The 19,509-nt window shown below is 38.8% G+C and overlaps 1 protein-coding gene across 4 annotated transcripts in view; it reads right to left on the bottom strand.

The window, feature by feature from the left end:
* bsna (bassoon presynaptic cytomatrix protein a) overlaps positions 1-7,781 on the bottom strand; it is a 107,935-nt gene extending 100,154 nt beyond the window's left edge. For all 4 annotated transcript variants that reach the window (XR_006928240.1, XR_006928239.1, XR_006928238.1 and 1 more), the window contains exon 1: positions 7,444-7,781. Coding sequence is in view for 1 of the 4 variants with exons in the window: in XM_046870386.1 (XP_046726342.1) it covers positions 7,444-7,613 (170 nt within the window). In the remaining 3 variants the exon portion in view is untranslated. The remainder of the gene's footprint in view (positions 1-7,443) is intronic.
* Between the last annotated feature and the right edge of the window lie 11,728 nt (positions 7,782-19,509).

Genomic DNA, 19,509 nt, shown 5'->3' on the forward strand with positions numbered 1-19,509 from the left:
AGGAAAACACAGAAAGCCTTTGACTAAGTGTTTACAAAACAGTCCATACAAATAAATAATCTAATTTGTTGGCAAGCAATCCGAAATTATAATCATAATCAGGCCCTGACAGCCTTTGATCAAGTGATAAGGTGAATGTCGAGAAGGAAGAGATGGATATATAAAAGTGGTAATGGTAGCAGCCCAAAAATACCTTTTCACAAGAAGTGTCTCTAAATTCATTTTGGTTTGGGTGCCAGACAGGATAAGCCTGTCAAAGAAAAACAAGTACGTTTTTGTTTTGTTGTTTAATGAAATTTGGAACTTAGAGAAACCTTTATAATTACCAAGATCAAGTTTAGAAAAAAACCTGGGCATGTATTGTCTTTTTAAAACACAAACACAAACTGTCCATTCCAAGCATATGTTCACTCATGTAAATGTAATGGTTTTGGAAACCCAGTTTTAGTTTCACTACTACACTCACTATCTGTATTACAGCATACTGTAGTTACTTCCTGGATTTTACTTACTATTTATTTATTTTTGCATAATAAATGATCTGATAAGAAATGTTCACATTACATAAGGACAATATCTAAAAATGATCCCATTGCCGCTTTTGTTAAAAATAAAGTCCAGTTTCCATTGATCAGCCTCTTCATACAACCTACCCTGACCCCATGTGCAAAGCGTATATATAAGTATAAGTATAAGTGTAAGTATAAGTATGATGTATAGCATGGTGGTCAGTGTAGCAATAGTGATCAGTGTAACATACATCTGTTTGAGGCCTCTTCAAAAATTTAAAAGGAATTATATAAAAAACATTTCCTTGCATTTGGATTTTTTGGTCATAAAAGCTGTTTTGTTGCCTAGAGGAGAGTTTTATACTGTAAATTTCTACATAGTTCATTTACCTGGATTGAGAAGCCAGATGCCTTGGTATCTAGTTGCTTGCCTCACTCTGACATATTAAATTCTTCACTCTTTTGACAAGAGTGAAATTTACACTACTTTACATGCTTGAACTAATCCAGACCTTAGAACACACTAAACTGAAAACAGCTTAACTAATCCCTTGCTGATAAGGATAAAATGACTGTATGAGTATATTTAACACTTGGCTCCAAGATACTGGCTAAAATTCAGGTGATGGATTCACGTCCACTGATTTCTAGGGCATTACCCAAATCTTATTACATAGTCTGTTTGCCTAAAAGCTCCAGGATTCTAGATTTATCACCACACCAAGCTCAGACTGCTGTCTGTATAATGTATTGCATGTTATTCCCCTGTTCACATGGATTTTCTTAAGGTTCTCCAGGTTACCTGTGGGTGGGTGGATTGCAGGTAGATGGGATTTGATGTCTACCTATTGATATGTATATGCGTGTGAGTGTGTGCTTGTGTGCAAGCGTGCATGCATGGATGTATGTGTGTGTTTGTTTTGCTCTGCAGTGGACTGGTATTTAGAAAACATATTTTTCTATATTATATCATTATTTCACAAATAAATAAAAAAATAATAATTTAAAGGCAAAGATTGAGTACTAAGGTCACAGTTTTTGAAAGCTGGCAAAAATATAACAAACTCAAATGTACCAAAATTTTTGTTCAATTTTATTAAAGTCTAGGTTTATTTAAAAACTGTTGTAATTACTGTTCAAACAACGTATTTATTAAACTACAATTCTATTCTGATATATATGTTCCAACATGTTTTTTTTTAACAGCTTACACACTGAACTTGTGTAAAAATTTGCATTTTTTGGCCATTTGTTTATTTGTTGTCAGTCGTGTTGGCAACACACTAAAATAAATGTGTTTATAAAAGTGTGTTACCAACACGGCTGTCAAAATTAACAAATAATAATAATAATAACAACAACAATAATAATAATATTTAATTAGTGCCGGTTTTTGCTGCTGCTGTTGGTTTATTACAAAAGGGTATTTGGTGAATCATTTTATGGTAGAGTTCGTGATTTTTGGGAAAGTGAATGAGTCAGTTGCTTTGAAACATCCTGAACTAATTCCGGAACTGACATTTTTCACAAAGATTTTCTCAATATATCTAAGATGCATTAAAATGTTCCTCGAGGACATTGCGATATACATATACAGTGCCCTGCAAATGTATTTATTAAATAACAAAAAATGCATTGAAATATCAAACTAATGCAATATAATACACTAGAACATAAAGAAAATTGAATACGTATTCAACCCATGGTATGTGGAAGACAATTTAAACCAAACAAAAAAAAATTACCGTAAAAGGCATATAACATCTTTATCATTGGCATTTAATTATTAAATTGGCATCATGTTTTCTGGATTAAATTTCTATTGTTGAAAGATCCAGGATGAAATGGCCAGGTTGTGAATAAATATAATAATAATAATATAAAAATCTAAATAAACATATGCAAAATTTAAAGAAAGAGTATAAAATAATATTCAAATGTTTGGATATCCCAGTGACTACATTTGGTCAAAAATCAGGAAATGGAAGCTGCACCACCCAGGCAAAGAAAAGGCCATCCTTTTAAACTCAGTACTAAAAGGAGACTTGTGAGAGAAGCCCCAGACAGGCCAACAATCACTTTGAAGGAGCTATAGAGTTTAGTGGCTGGGAGTGGTGTAATAATGCACCAGTCAATTGTATCAAGATCACTAAATAATGCTGGCCTGTTTGGGAGGGTGGCCATTACTCAAATTGTGCCGTCTGAAAACACATCTGGATCCAGCTGTCATGTAGAAGAAGGTTTTGTGGTCAGATGAGTTTAAGATAGAGCTTTTTGTCCACAACTCAAAGTGGTATGTGTGGTCACAAATATTATATATTCACAAATATTGTAGGACAAAAATATGAATTGTCCTACAATAACGAAGTCTTAGACTTGACCTCAATCCTATTAATTATCTGTTGTTCTATTTTGAAATTGCATTTCACATGCAACACCCAACCAACCTGAACAACCTGGAGCAAATCTACTGACAAGATTTGGCAAAAATCACCTTATCAGTGTGTGCAAAAACTTAAAGCTGTTATTGCAGCTAAAGTATGCTTGACCAAATATAAATTTGGGGGGTTGAATACTTATGCAAGCAAGATATATGTATGTAATGTAATACTCACTGAAATATAAAGACAGTGAATCTCCATCTGTAACTTTCCATAGAACACTAACATGTTCTACATTTATCACATGACTGTCTATACTTATAACTTAATTTACTCTCTTGAACTTTAAAAACCCGAAAATGGTGACCAACACCAGTGGACCTAAGTGAAACAGACAAGGGTAACAATGAAATACTCCTGATTTTGCCGACAGCACAGCAAAAGTAAAATAAGCATGTTGCACAAAATAAATAGATTATTGCAAATACAGTGGGGGAAATATTTATTTGATCCCCTGCTTATTTTGTAAATTTAACACTTACAATGAATGAACAGTCTAGAATTTTTATGGTAGGTTTATTTTAATAAAAAAATTTAAAAAAGAAAATCTGGAAAAAAATATATAAATTTTTTTGTATTTGATCGAGTAAAATAACAATTTGATCCCCTATCAACCAGCAAGAATTCCGACTACCACACACCCACATTAGTCCTGTCCCTTTATTAAAGGATCCCTAATATCAACTTATTATGTGTATAAGAGACGCCATCACAGAATCAACCTCTTTCATTCAAACCTCTCCACCACCATGGACAATACCTAAGAGCTGTCAAAGAATGTCAGGGAGAAGATTGTAGACCTGCACAAGGCTGGAATGGGCTACAAGATCATCAGCAAGAAACTTGGTAAGAAAGAGACCACTGTTGGTGCAATGATAAAAAAAATAGAAGTTATACAAGATAAGGCAATCGCCCTCGCTCTGGAGCGCCAGGCAAAATCTAACCTCATAGGGTAAAGATGATTCTGAGAAAGGTGATGGATCAGCCCAGAATTACATGGGAGGAGCTTGTTAATGATCTCAATGGAGCTGGGACCGCAGTCAACAAGAAAACCATTGGTAACACACCAAGGTCTCTCTGCTCAAGGATGTACATGAACAGGCATGTCTGAAGTTTGCCAATGAACACCTGAATGGTTCAAAGAATGATTGAGAGAATGTGAGGTAGTCAGATGAGACCACAATTGAGGTCTTTGGCAACTTCAACAACACCATCCCCCACGGTCAAACATTAAGGAAACATTCTGCTTCGGGGCTGTTCCTCTGCTAAGTGCACAGGAAGACTACATGAATCATGTAGCCACATGAATGGGGCAATGCACTGTAGGATCTTGGATGAGAACCTTCTGGCCTCAGCCAGAACACTGAAGATGGGTCATGGATGGGTCTTTCAGCATGTCAATGACCGAAAACATATGGCCAAGGCAACACCCTGATAGACTTGTAGCACATTCCAGTCTAACAACTAACTAACTAACTAACTAACTAACTAACTAACTAACTAACTAACAGTCTACAATCTTGTCCCTGATGTCCTTTGACAGCTGTTTGGTATTGCCCATGATGGTGGAGAGGTTAGAATGGAAGAGATTGATTTTGTGACAGGTGACTTTTATACACATAATGAGTTAATATTAGAAGTACTTTTCTAAAGCGACAGGAATAATTTAAATCTGTGGGATAGTATCAAATACTTATTTTACTCAATCAAATACAAATTAATTTATAACCTTACCTTTTTTTAGTTTTTAACACATATATCTATTATATATATATATATATATATATATATATATATATATATATATATATATATATATATATATATATATATATTCTGTCTGTCTCTGTTAAAATAACCCAACCATAAAAATTCTAGACTGTTCTTTTTTTAAGGGCTAAACTCACAAAATCAGCAGAGAATCTAGTAATTATTATCCCAACTGTATATGGCAAATATTTAGAGGTTACAAATTAATTTCACATTTCTAGAAATACTAGACACACAGGGGATCTGGGCTCCCTCATAAAAAGTATTTATCTTATCTTCATAAAATGGGCAGATAAAATCCTGATGATGCAACAGACTCTCATTGACATCCAAGAGGAAAAAAACCAAGTCTTTTGCATCTGTGAGCTCAGGTAGGCAGAAAAATGCAGGTAGAACTTTGCTCTGTGTTTAGCTTCTGTACTTTGAAACAACAAATACAGTAAGAAAAGTTATGATTGGCATTACATGTACTGCAAGAAGCATGTGACAGCCCTCACTCTCTCTAGCTAGTGGCTGTGGTATGGTAGAGTAGAGCTAGTTAGCATCATGGACTTGGCAAATGAGCAACTTCAGTAAACATTATTTGGTATTTTGTCTAACCTGTTTAATAGTAATAAAACAAACTCAATCAAAATAGTAGTAATAAAACAAATTGCATCATCAGTCACATTTAATGAATCTCTAAGCCACAAATGTAGGCATTTTTTTTTTCAACCTAGAATCTCTGCTTTCAATGGGCCTGTATTACTTGACTACACTCCAAACACACAATAAGTGCATTTTCTTTATGGACTGTAGGTAGACGCATGAAGCTGTTCCGGAAGCAGTTTCAGTAATTGCTGAAATGTCCAATGAATGCTTTTCAGGGAGTAAAAAATAAAGCTCTGCTTCTTTTCATGGCTCACTTGGTTATGTGGCACTGCAGGCTACATGGTATATTAGTGAAGGGGAGAGTGCATCATTGTCAAATGACAAGCCCGTTTGTGGTAGCTGAATTAATCAAATACATTTGACCAGAAATAATAGCTGTCATTTATTTCGGTTGCTGCCAGGAAAGAACTAGGCATTTCAATATGATTAAAGTTGTGCATACCATAACACATTTTACATTCTCCACACTCAATCATTTTGGCTGTCACACTCTCCTTTGACTAGAAAGATAAACAGCCATGATCTTCTTCTTGACACTATCATGGTCTGATTAACAAGGGCAGTCAGGATTCATTATCATGTGGTCAAGTTTGAGAGTAAAATCTGTCTGCAAATTGTGTTCAATACCTTCATTTGTGTTTTCTCTCTACCTTCCTATCCAATTACAAACAAAATATAATATATAATATATTATTGGTTTAGCATCTATTGCCCATGAAACAATAACAATATATGTTAATTACAGACTAAGAGCATTATACAGTTCTGGGACAAAAGTGTCCATAGACATCAAAAAATACTTTTCATATAATGCAACACCACTGTGAAGTATTTGCAGCCAATTTCATTAGATACAAATGCATGCACACAAATGTTATATTTGTTAAACGCCTCCCTTGAACTCATCCATTCGCAGCACGCTATGACATGTTCTCATTAACGGAACAGACCAGGTGCTGATATAAAGGTTTATATCGCACCTGAATGGGAAGGTGGGCGGATGACGCGCTAGCTCGCGCACAAAAAAAGAGGAGGATCAGGAGCAAAAACGATGCACGAAATCTCGCTCGCTGACGTTAATGCTGTTTTAGTGTAATACCCTTTTAATAGTAAAGCCATTTAAGCTGTTTTCCGATCCACGCCTAGTTGTAGATGCTAATTTGATATATGGCCATTTCAATATTCCACTAGGTTTGCTCGCCTATAGGCTTTAGTCGGACTTACAGCTCCTGCATGGGCTCTTATGTAATGCATGTGGATTTAACAAACCATTGATGTTCAATTATAAGAGGAAAGAGTCAAGATTTCATTGAGAATTTGCGCGTTTTCTTTAGGCCTACACTGCAATCATATACAGGTGAACCAAAAATAATAATAATACAGCAGTTTTACAGCAGTTATGAGAAAAAGCGTTTCAATGAACGATGGAAAGACATATAGTATATTATTGCGTGCGATTTTGAGAACTAATTTGAGTATGCCAAGTGAAATAAGGTTGATGCAACGCACGGCGAAACAGCCAGCGCTTCTCATTCACACACACACACACACACACACACACACGAATGCACACTACAACCAGCGCGTCAGCCTTAAATATATCCTCCTGCGGAAATGCTGCACCGTATTTGGTCTGGTATGGCATCCAAAACTAAACGACATAGATCGCTTCATCTTAAAACGGTTTTGGAGGATCCGTGTACAGCGATACAGTAAACCGTAGAGCACACAGAGAAGAATATGAATGGCATGCAAAGCATACACACGTGCGCGTGCGCGCGCGCACACGCATACAGTACACGCACAATCTCACACAAAAATACACACACAAACACACACACACACTTCGACGACGACGAGTGAGGGCGTTGCGCGAGCGTAATTCACTACTGAGAGCAGAAAACAAGGACACGTCGCGCTTTGGTGAACCTAAACCTACATGCACACATTATGACTAGTGCGTGAGGCTGTAGCTTCAAGGCCTTTTAATCAACGTTACAACCATACACAATTGTGTTTTTTGCCAGTCCTACATCGGTCTTAACGTTAACAGTGCATGGTTCAGACTTTACCTGTTCATCACCGCCCCACTTCCCATAACAGCTCCACCACCGGCAGCAGCGCCATTCACGGGCTTGATATGATGTCCAGGGCTCGGTGATGCTGAAACGGGTCCTAGAGCTCCAGCTACACCGAGCACAGAGCTTCCTTCCCCTCCTTCGAGGCTGGCTTCGTTCCCCATCGCCTTTTTATTTTATTATTTAAAACGACCGAATATCTCAAGCTTTTTACGGTTCTGCGTAGTATTCCGTAAAAAGAAAAGGGAAAAGAGAGAGAAAAAAAATTGCGGACTCAAATAGGATGCTCTTCTTCCGCCATCATCCTCACGCTCTGAGTCTGAGCTGGTGCTGAGCGCGTGAGCTGGAGGAGGGAGCGAGAGATGAGCACGCGCAGCTGACGCGCATCCTCCACAACGCACAGGCGTGCGCACTCGCGCCATATGCACACGCCTTTTGCCGCTGAGATGGAGGAAGAGAATCTAGTTTATACGTTACGTGGCAAAGACAAGTGCACGAAAATTAAATGAACAACATGAAAAACATCGCGAAAGATATACCGGTAGCTTACTGATTGGAGAGAGGTTATTCATCTAAACAGACTTTTATAATAATTACAAAAAAAGTCTCAACGCAAAATGTCATTTTGCGAATAGTTGTAAACATTTCCCCAGTAAAAGCATTTAAAAAGGAAAACCTCTACATCTGACTAGCAAACTGTTTTCTCTGTATCAGAGAGGTAATGTTTTAAACGTATACATTATTAACCAATGTGGGAAGTGTTTAGCCCATACAACATTCCAGTCAAGGCAAAACGATTAGATGAGCACAAGAGTATACATTTGGGGTTTCCTTTTTGTTTTTAAATTCTATAATTTGGCGTTGAAGCATGCAATAAAAAAAATGATTTAAAGGACAACAGCCTAGTTTTATTATGGATATAACCATGTATTTAACCATGCTGATGCATTAATAGTGTAATGTCACAACAGTGAAAGGTAAGTTATGGTAAACAGCAATGTTTTCTTTTCAAGCCATTCAGGGATTACCATATGAAACAATGATTTTCCCTCCAGGCAGATACTAGACCATTGAACAGGTTTGTTTTCTGCAGCAAACTGCACTCCCCAAGGCTAAAGCATGAAATGACAAAACACCTCTAAATATAGGGCTGCAAAGTCTTCAAACTAAAAAGGTGGATTCAGGGGGTTTAGCATGTTTGTTGATTAAAACTATATAGCTACACTACATGGACAAATGTTTGTGGACACCTGATTATAAGATGCATGCTTTTTCAACATCCCATTTCACAATTAGTCTCATTTGCAGATATAATAACCTGCACTATTCTGGGGAGATGTTCCACCAGATTTTGAAGTGTGGTTGCAAATCTGCACTACTTCAGCAAAAAGGGCATTAGTATATTCAGGTACTGGTGTAAGGTGAGGAGGGCTCGGGTGTGGTCAGTGTTCCAACTCAACCCAAAGGTGTTTAATAGTGTTGAGGTCAGATCTTTATAGCAGGCCATTAAAGCAAGTCATGCTGGAACAGATTTAAGTCTTCTTTTTTAAGTGAAAGAATAATGTGATGCTACACATAAAGCCATCCTATACAATTATATGCTTCCAGCAATGTGGTAACAGTTTGGGGAAGAACTACATATGGTTGGAAAAGTCAGATGTCCCAATGCATTTGTCTATATAGTTTATATCAGTCCTTATATTTAGGATTAGTGCAAAGTATTCAGACCCCCTACAAGTTTTTTTTATTTTGTTATGTTGCATCCTAATACTACAATTGTTTAAACTAATTTTTTCTCATTAATCTACACTCATTACCCCATACCTACAAAGTGAAAACAGAATTCTTGACATTTTTTTTAAATATAACATTAATACAAAAATAAAATAAAATAAAAAATGAAAATTCACATCTGCATAAGTATTCTGGTGCTTTACTAGCGCTTGGTCAAGGCACCATTGGCAATAATTAAAGCCTCAAGCCTTTTTGGGTATGATGCAACAATCTTTGCACACCAGGATTGAAAGATTTTTTGCTATTCTCCATGGCAAATCCTCTCAAGGTGTATCAGGTTGCATGGGGACCATTATTGGACAGTCACTTTCAGGTCTCTCCAGGGATGTTCAATAAGGTTCAAGTTAGGGCTCTTGCTGGGCCACTGTAGGACATTTTCAGTGTTGTTCCTAAGCCACTCCTGTGTTGTCGTGGCTGTGTGCTTAATGAGAATATATCTGTACTTTGCTCCAGTCAGCATTCCCTTAAACCTGACCACAGGCTTCCATCTAGCCACTCTGCCATAAAGCACAAATTAGTGGTGGGCTGCAACGATGGTTGTCTTTCTGGCACTTCTCCACACAGGATCTCTGGAATTTAGTCAGAGTAATCATCAGGTTCTTGGTCACTCCTCTTACTAAGGCCCTTCTTTCCCAATTGCTCAGATTGGCCAGGCAACCAGCTCTGGGAAGAGTCCTGGTTGTGCCAGACTTCTCTCATTTGCTCTTGGGAATATTCAGTGCAGCAGTAATTTTTTGTAGCCTTCACCAGATTTGTGTCTTGCAACAATCTTGTCTCTAAGCTTTGCAAGCAGTTTCTTTGACCTCATGGCTTTTGGTTTTATGCATTGTCAGCTGTAAAGTTTTCTATAGAGAGGTGCCCGCCTTTCCAAATCATGTCCAATCAATAACCTTTACACAGGTAAGCTCAGGTCAAGGTGTAGAAACATCCAAGCAATGATCAAAATAATTGTGGTCTGAATACTTATGTACAAGCAATATTTAAATGAATGAAAATAAAATAAAATGAAATAAATAAAAGACATTTCTAGAATTTTGTTTTCACTATGTCATTATGGGTTCTGAGTGTAGATGATGAGAAAAATAAATGTATGTTTGCTGTATCAGTCTGCAAAATAAAAAAAAATAAAAAAAAAGTGAATACCTTATGAATGCACTGTGAGCATGGTTCTGGCTCTGAAAGTGAAGCTTTAATGTTTTTTACTACTAGAGTGTGCATTTTGCTGGACTAGGCACTTTCAACATTGGCTTAACACACTTGTTCTATAAGATGGATATAATTAAAGTACATTAGTAACTAGAATGCATTCAAGGAGATTAAATTTAAGCATCTGCCAACAAACTACTCTATTTTATAATGTTAAAAGTTGTGTCCAAAGTGTGACTGAAGAGCTGGGGGTTGCTATAACTTGGGATCTGATTGTACCAAAATGTATTAATGCGGAGTAGTGTGTTTATATTGTAATTTTACCATCCTACCCTTGATCCATTATGCAGCTGCAAAATCCGTTTTTCAAGAATAGGCATCCAATAAAAAATTTGTTGGCCTCACCCTGAAACTACCAGTAATTAAAAAAAATTATTCTCGTGATCTTCATTCCTCTGATGTTGACTGACATAAAAAGACTGAGAGACTTCTGTGACTTAATTATATAAAACTTTCTTTCGGCTTTTCCTATCAGGGGTCGCCACAGTGGATCCTCCACACGTTAGATGTGGCATATGATTTTACGCTGGATGCCCTCCCTAACGCAACCCTCCCCATTTATCCGGGCTTGGGACCGGCACTAAGAGTGGCTGGGGATGGTTCCCTGACCGGGGATCGAACCCGGGCCGCACCGGTGAGAGCACCGCATCCAAAATAGATATAGTCACATAATAACAGTTAGATAAAACTGTAATCTTTTAACTTTTCCGTTAGCATGTAAGAAAAGTTATATTGATATATTTCCCAGGATGGGAAATTCTCTCTGGTTGGGATTGAAAATGAAATTCTACATTTGCCTTTGATTCAATTTAGAGTTGCACACAGGTAAAACAAAAACAATATAGTGTCACAGCTGCAACAGTTGCAGCACATTGCCACTGGCTCAGGTTGTTGTTGGAAAAGTTGCCAAATTTGCCATTTTGCATTTTGATTTTAAATTGTATTTTGTCAGTCTTCTTCTTTTTCTTTCGGCTTCTCCCATTAGGGGTCGCCACAGCGGATCATCCAACTCCATACACCCTGTCCTGTACATCTGCCTCTTTCACCCCAACCACCTGCATGTCTTCCCTCACCACACCATAAACCTCCTCTTTGGCCTTCCTCCTTTTCTCCCTCCTAGTGGCTCCATTCTCAGCACCGATATACCCCATGTCCCTCCTCTGCACATGTCCAAATAATCTCAATTAAGCTTCCCTCACCTTGTCTCAAAACGTCATATATGCGCTGTACCTCTAAGAAACTCCTTTATAATCCTGTCCATCATCGTCACTCCCAACGAAAACCACAACATCTTCAGCTCTGCTACCTCTAGCTCCTGTCTTTTATTCAATGCCACTGTCTCTAAACCATACAACATAGCAGGTTTTACCACAGTACTCTAAACTTTCCCTTTCATCTCACAGATACCCTTCTATCACAAATCACTCCTGCCACTCTTCTCCACCCACCCCACCATGCCTGCACTCTTCTTCAATTCTATATTACACTCTCCATTACATTGCACTGTTGTTAGCAGGTACCTGAACTCGTCCACCTTCTCCACCTCTTCTCCCTGCAACCGCACTACTCCACTGCCTTTCCTCTCATTCACACACGTTTCATTCCCCTTCTCTCTCGCACATATCTCCACCTCTCCAGGTTCTTTTTAACCTGTTCCCTACTCTCACCACAAATAACAATATCATCCGCAAACATCATGGTCCACGGAGACTCCTGTCTGACCTCGTCCGTCAACCTGTCCATCAACACTGCAAACAAGAAATCCTTGATGCAGTCCAACATCTACCTTGAACCAGTCTGTCGTTCCTACTGCACACTTCACTGCTCTCACACTGTCCTCATACATGTCCTGCACCACCCTCACATAGCACACCTGACTTCCTCATACAATACCTAAAACCATATCTAAATCCACAAACACACAATACAACTCCTTCTGACTTCTCCATCAACATTCTCAAAGCAAATAATCTGTGGTGCTCTTCCTCGGCATAAAACCATACTGCTGCTCACAGATGGTCACCTGTTCTCTCAGCCTGGCTTCCACTACTCTTTCCCATAACTTCATGGTGTGACTGATCAACTTTATTCCCTTGTAGTTACTGCAGGTCTGCACATCTTTCTTATTCTTAAAGATTGGTACCAGCACACTCCTTCTCCAATCCTCAGGCATCCTCTCACCTTCCAAAATCCTGTAAACAATCTTGTTAAAAACTCCACTGCCATCTCTCCTAAACATCTCCATGCTTCTACCGGTATGTCATCGGCTACTACCGACTTTTCCACTTCATACTCTTAATCGCTGCTCTCACTTCCTCCTTACTAATCCTATCCACTTCCTGCTTTGCCATCTTCACACCATCCAAGCTTCTCTCTCTCTCTCTCTCTCATTTCACTCATTGTTACAACCCTAGGTAGCCCCATGTCCATATTGGTGTTTCTGTATGTGTGCTTTGTGTGCAGGTCCGATCCACCCCAGAGTTTGAGGCCTGCCCTAGTCTGGCTGATCCCACCTCCTTCACGATGACATCATCCACCAGTTTCCTATCTAAGGAGGAAGAAGTGAAGCAATCGTGAAGGGTCGTTTTGGTGTTCGGGGTATAGCTTTGTTGTTGATGTTAGTGATTTTGACCTTACTGACTTTGAGCCTGTTTTTGCCCCTTGGATTGCTGTTGTTTGTATATATATTTTTTGTAACATTCTAGGGAATGACGTAGCTGGAACTAGGGTCGTCTCCTTACCTGAAGAAGTTTCAGAGCCTGTGAGTGTTTCCTCTGCACCTAATGACATGCACTCCTCCATGTTCCCTGTTTGTGTGTTGACATGGGCCCAACAAAGAAAATTGGTTGATGTGGTTGATCTTTCGGTGTCTTTCCTGTCTCAAGAGGAGCCAGTTGAAGAGTCTAGCAAACAGCTTGATGTGTTGCATGAGCGATGTCCTGATCAGGGCTTTGAGATAGACCAACCAGTGACGTGTGACCAGTTAGTGGTTGCTCAGAAATCTGACCCTTCATTAACACAGTGTTTTGAGTTGGCAGCAAATCAATCTAGTTCCGAGAGGTAACAGGCAATGTATTGTATTGAAGATGGGGTGCTGATAAGGAAATGGTCCCCTGTCAGTCCCGATGATCATTGGTTGGAAGCACTTCAGCTTGTGGTTCCTTGTTTATTTCAAAAGCAAGTTCTTAGATTGGCTCATGATCATCCTTGTTCAGGACATACAGAAATTCGCAAAACCTATCAGCATGTCTTGCGTTATTTTTTTCTGGCCTGGTATTTAGAGTGATGTTATAAGGTACTGCACGACCTGTCATACCTGTCAGATAGTTGGCAAACCTAACCAAGTTGTTCCGCCTGTTCCCCTACCCCATTGTGGTCAGCACAGACCCACTCTGGTAACTGTTATTTGTTAACTGTCATGTGTGCTGCCACACGGTTCCCTGAAGCGTTTCCCATGCGCACACTTAAATCAAAAGCAGTGGTTAAAGCTCTCATTAAGTTTTTTACTACTTTGGACTCCCGAGGTATGTACAAACCGATCGTGGGACAAACTTTACATCACGGTTGTTCTCACAAGTAATGTGTGTGTTGCAGATTTCCCACCAGTGTTCGAGTGCTTATCATCCAGAGTCACAGGGCGCCTTGGAGTGCTCTTACCTTCTGTGTTGAATCGGGTAAAGATTGGGATGAGGGGGTGCCTCTTTTACTGTTTGCTGTTTGTGGTACAAGAATCTCTTGGCTTTAGCCCATTGGACCTTTTGTTTGGTCACACTGTGAGGGGTCCCTTAAAAGCATTGCAGGAACAGTGGTTGGCAAAGGGTCCTCCTCCTCTGGGAAAGACCATTTTAAAGGATGTTCGACTTCTTCGTGAGCGTTTGCAGTTAGCAAGGGAAAAGGCACGCATTGCTCTCGGTTCTTCCTAAGATGCGATGAAAAAGCGGTATGATCGTAAGGCTGTCTTATGCTCCTTTTGTATTGGAGATTTGGTATTGGCCTTATTACCTGTGCCAGGATCGTCTCTCCAGACACGGTTTGTGAAGCCTTACAAGGTAAAGCAAAAATTGAGTCCAACTAATTATGTTCTTAGCACACCTGGACGTAGAAGTAGTACCCGTGTGTGTCATATTAACCTGTTAAAAAAGTATCATGCTCGTAATTCCAAACCGACTCCAACCATAGTACCAGTGGTTACTGTTTCAGTGGACGGGTGAATTTCTCCTGCTGAGTTCTCCCCTGAGGTTGATGAGTTACACCTTGGTAGAAACTGCATGTCTTCTCTTCACTTACCCAACTCTGAGGCCTTGGAGCGGTTGTCAGAGAAGTTGGAAGGGTTGCCCCCATTGTTCCAGAAAGACATTAAGGAGCTAATAAGCAAGTTTCCTAAATTGTTTGCTGGTGTGCCGTCCCATACTAATGTTTTAGAACATGACATTGATGTTGGTGGTCATGAATTGATTAGACAACACCCGTATCGCGCAAGTCCTACTAAGCGAGCAATTATGAAGCAGGAAACAGATCATCTATTAGAAAATGGTTTAGCTGTTCCGAGTGTAAGTCCCTGGTGCTCCCCTTGCCTGTTGGTACCAAAAGCTGATGATTCTGTTCGTTTCTGTACAGATTTTCAAAAGGCTGTGACAGCCTGATTCGTTTCCTCTTCCACTGATGGAAGATTGTGTTGATTCTGTTGGTGCATCTAAATTCACTACTAAGTTGGATCTCCTTAAGGGTTATTGGCAGGTTCCCCTTTCCCATCGTGCAGCTGAGAGCTCTGCCTTCGCCACACCAGACAATTTTCTTCAGTATACCGTGATGGTGTTTGGCCTTCGTAATGCACCAGCGACCTTCCAGTGGTTAATGAATAGAGTCCTGGGGGATGTTTCGAACTGTGCTGCTTACCTAGATGATGTTATCTATTCAGATACCTGGAAACGACACTTGGAAAAACTAGAACTAGTCTTTACACATCTTTCAAATGCGTCTTTAGTTTTAAATTTGGACAAATGTGAGTTTGGCAAAGGAGTTGTGTCATATTTGGGTAAACAGGTAGGACATGGTATAGTGAAGCTGTTAAGTACAAAGGTTTAGGCAATATGCATGTTCCCAGCTCCTAAGACAAGGCGTGAACTCTGTCGATTTTTAGGAATGGCTGGATATTACTGGTGTTTCTGTAAAAAAGTGGTTTTGCACCTTACCAATTTATTACGGAAATGTGTTTCATTCAAGCGGTCCCAAGAGTGTCAGTCAGCCTTTGAGGCAGTTAAACTCTTCCTGACTAGCTCCCCAGTTCTGTCTGCTCCAGACCTTTGCAGACCATTTAAGTTGGAGGTTGATGCCAGTAACACAGGTGCAGGAGCGGTGCTTCTACAAGAGGATGATCAGGGGATAGAAGACCCTGTTTGTTACTTCTCAAAGAAGTTTTTAAAACACCAGCTTAACTATAGCACAATTGAAAAGAAAGCTCTTGCTTTGCTGTTAGCCATCCAACACTTTGAAGTGTACCTTGGTGATTGTCTTACTCCTGTTCACGTTGTAATTAACCCCCAACCCCCTAGTGTTCTTGAACCGCATGTGTAATAACAATCAGCGGTTAATGTGCTGGTCTCTCATTATACAAGGATTTAACTTAGTGATTAGCCATAAAAAGGGAAAACTAAATGTTTTAGCTGACACCTTGTCCCATGGTTAGAGGGGATTAAGGGTTGTTTTTTTTTTTGTTTTTTTTATTAGGTTTTTTTATTGTGAACCCAGTGGGTTCACACTTAGGTGGGGGGGCGTTACAACCCTAGGTAGCCCCATGTCCATATCGGTGTTTCTGTATGTGTGATTTTTATATTGTAATATATTTGAGCACTGTACATATTTATTTCACTGGCATTAGGGGTGTGGCTGCCATTTACTTTGGGTGAGGAATTGTTTTGTCTTTGTTTTTGTAGCAGGGAGTTAGGGAAGCTGTTTGTAGTTTCCTTTTCTTTGTTTTCAGGAAAAGTAGCTTCCTCAAAATAATCCTTTTTTGTTTATTATTTTGGCCTTGGCCGACCCTGAAGACAAGTCTGTAAGTTTTTATGTACATATATTCAAGTGTTACAATATACCAACACCTGTGTAGCAAACACTTTTGTGGTGTGTTTGGGTTGCTGCTTTTGTAAGATCCATTCTTTTGAATCACTAGCTAAATCCACCATCTAATGCTGCCTAGCTACACTGGCCCCTGCCAAGACCTTACAGTCTCCAATCTCTTTCAGGTTGCATCTCCTGCATAGAACATAGTTCACATGTGTGCACCTTCCTCCCCTCTTATACATCACCCTATGCTCCCCCTTCTTCTTAAAATAAGTGTTCACCACTTCAATTTCCATCCTTTTAGCAAAATCTACCACCATCTCCCCTTCCACATTACTCTCCTTAAGGCCATACCCACCCATCACCTCCTCATCACTTCTGTTCCCGTCACCAACATGCCCATTAAAGTCTGCCCCAATCACCAATGGTTCATTCCTAGGTACACCTTCTACCACTTTATCTAACTCACACCAGAATATTTCCTTCTCCTTCATCTCACAACCCACTTGTGGAGCATTTTTTTATGGTGTCCTGCCTGAATCAAGTAGAGTCAGAATACTATTTATGCATTTTACAGGTGAAGTAACTAAAGCTGACATTTTACATCAGTTTATAAGTGAATACAATATTTACAATAATACATTAAGCTGCAAGCGAACAGTATGATTCATAAGCAATGACTGTGTATATGGTCCGACACAATAATTGGGTTTAAAAATAAAACTGAAACATCTCTAATGCCCTCTAGTGGCTGGCTGCATCACAGATTTTTCTCGACTACTTATTGAAAGGCTATTCCATAACTGTGGGGCTTTATAAAAGACTGATCTACCTCCTGCTGTAATCCAAATTTTTTTGAGGTATCAAAAAAATAGCCTGCACCTTTTGATCTAAGTAGGCATTGGGGATCATAATCATACAGAAGCTCACTCAGATACTGTGGCAAGAGACTGTTAAGTGGTTTATACGTCAGTAGTATTATTTTAAAATCAATGCCAGATTTGATTGGAAGCCAGTGTAGACTAATTAAAACACGTGTGGTTAGGTCTTGTTTTGGTCATGATGGAGTCATTTTCTAGATCTAGTAAGGACTCTTGCTGCTGCATTCTGCACTTATGAAGCTTATTTTATGCACTTACTTGAACACCCAGGCAGAAAAGCATTACAGTAGTCTAATTTAGATGTAACATAAGTATAAACTAGTTTTTCTGCATCCTGTAACATTATCTTTCTAATTTTAGTAATATTTGTAAGGTGTAAGAAGGCTATCCTGGTAATGTTATTCACATGAACCTCAAAGGACAGACCAGAGTCAATAATCACACCATGGTCTTGGTGGTCACACACTGAGAAAGAAAGACCATCCAGAGATGCTACTTAATCGGAAAGTTTACTTCTAGCTGCATGCGGTCCTAATAAAAGTATTTCCGTCTTATCTGAGTTGAGTAGAAGTAAGTTATCAAGCATCCACTCTCTAATGTCCTGTACACACTCCTCAACATTTTTAAGCCATGTTTATGTATAATTTCACCAAGAGGCAGCATCTACAAAAAGAAAAGCAGTGGGCTTAATACAGATCCTTGCGGAACACCAAAGTTTAATTCAGAGAGTGAGGAGGAATCACCATTACCCTTCTTTAGGTCCACAATGTATATATTTTTGCACCAAATTTGCATAAAATGTCTCTTCCCAGCACATTTGCTGGAGTGTCTGGCAAACAGGGGTACTTGTGGGTCCTTTCACTCTCATGTCACTTTCATGTTGTATGGCAGTGATCTGTTCTGTTTCACATGTTCCCTGTCTTGTATATTTTTGATGTTCCTCTATTTTCTATCCTTTCTCCTTAAAAAAAAAAATTCATTTATTTTTCATCATTCATTTGAACCAGTGGTACTGGGTTCTCCTGAAAATGTTAGGTAAACCTGAATTAATAACTATTATGTGCATGTCTTAAATGTAAACATTTAGGATATATTGAAATAAATTGAAGAGTCAAACAGTACCACTCCCAAAATATAATTACATACCCATATTTTCATACATTTAATTTAATCAATTTAATTTGTTCTTATTTAAATAATTATTCAATTTTATCAACAAAATTCAATATATATAAACTTTTTATCGGCTTCTCCCATTAAGGGTCGCCAGAGCGGATCCTCCGCATGTTTGATTTGGCACAAAATATATAAATAAAACAAAATTCAATTTATATATTTTACCAAAAACTATATTACAAACTATCCAGAGGAATAAATAGCACAACCCAGAAAAAAACAGCAAAAAACTGCACAGCTTGGACCACACACACACACACACACACACACACACACACACACACACACACACACACACACACACGTCAGCAATTTCTATCTCTCCTCCTATTGGAGAGGCAGCCACAAGAGAAATCTACCACACCTACAATTCTGTGTACCACAGTCAGCACAGACACAGCATGGCAGAGCTTTACCCGTCAACACAAAGACAAAAAATGAACAAGAATCTTTATAACTTTTTTCCACATATATCTTTATATATTTTATATAGTTTATACTTTTTATTTTTATTTATCTACCTTCTTTTTTTTCTCTTGGATTATTTTTCTCCTCTTTTTATTCCCTAATGCCGGACCATCGTAAAAAGCATTTCACTGCATGTCGTACTCTGTATGTGACAAATAAAATGTGATTTGATTTCATTTGATATCACCAAGAAGGGGTCAGAATTTTATATGCAGCAACTATTTATTTGTTAGTTTGTGTATATTCTTAATTAAATATTTATTTACCTACTTACTTACTACGTTAGTCACCTAGCATAAAACCAATACCTGGTAAGGATCTTCTTAGGGGCAAAATGCATACATTCCCTAAATTTAATTATTACATTATGCAAGTATAGTAGTTGAATTCCAGGAACTCCAAGTCACCTTTCCATGACCTGGGGGGTATTCCAGAAAGCTTGGTTAACTTACCATTTGATAAATCATAACCTCTG

The sequence above is a fragment of the Silurus meridionalis genome, chromosome 17 (genome assembly GCF_014805685.1).
Source record: "Silurus meridionalis isolate SWU-2019-XX chromosome 17, ASM1480568v1, whole genome shotgun sequence".
Classification (NCBI taxonomy): domain Eukaryota; kingdom Metazoa; phylum Chordata; class Actinopteri; order Siluriformes; family Siluridae; genus Silurus; species Silurus meridionalis.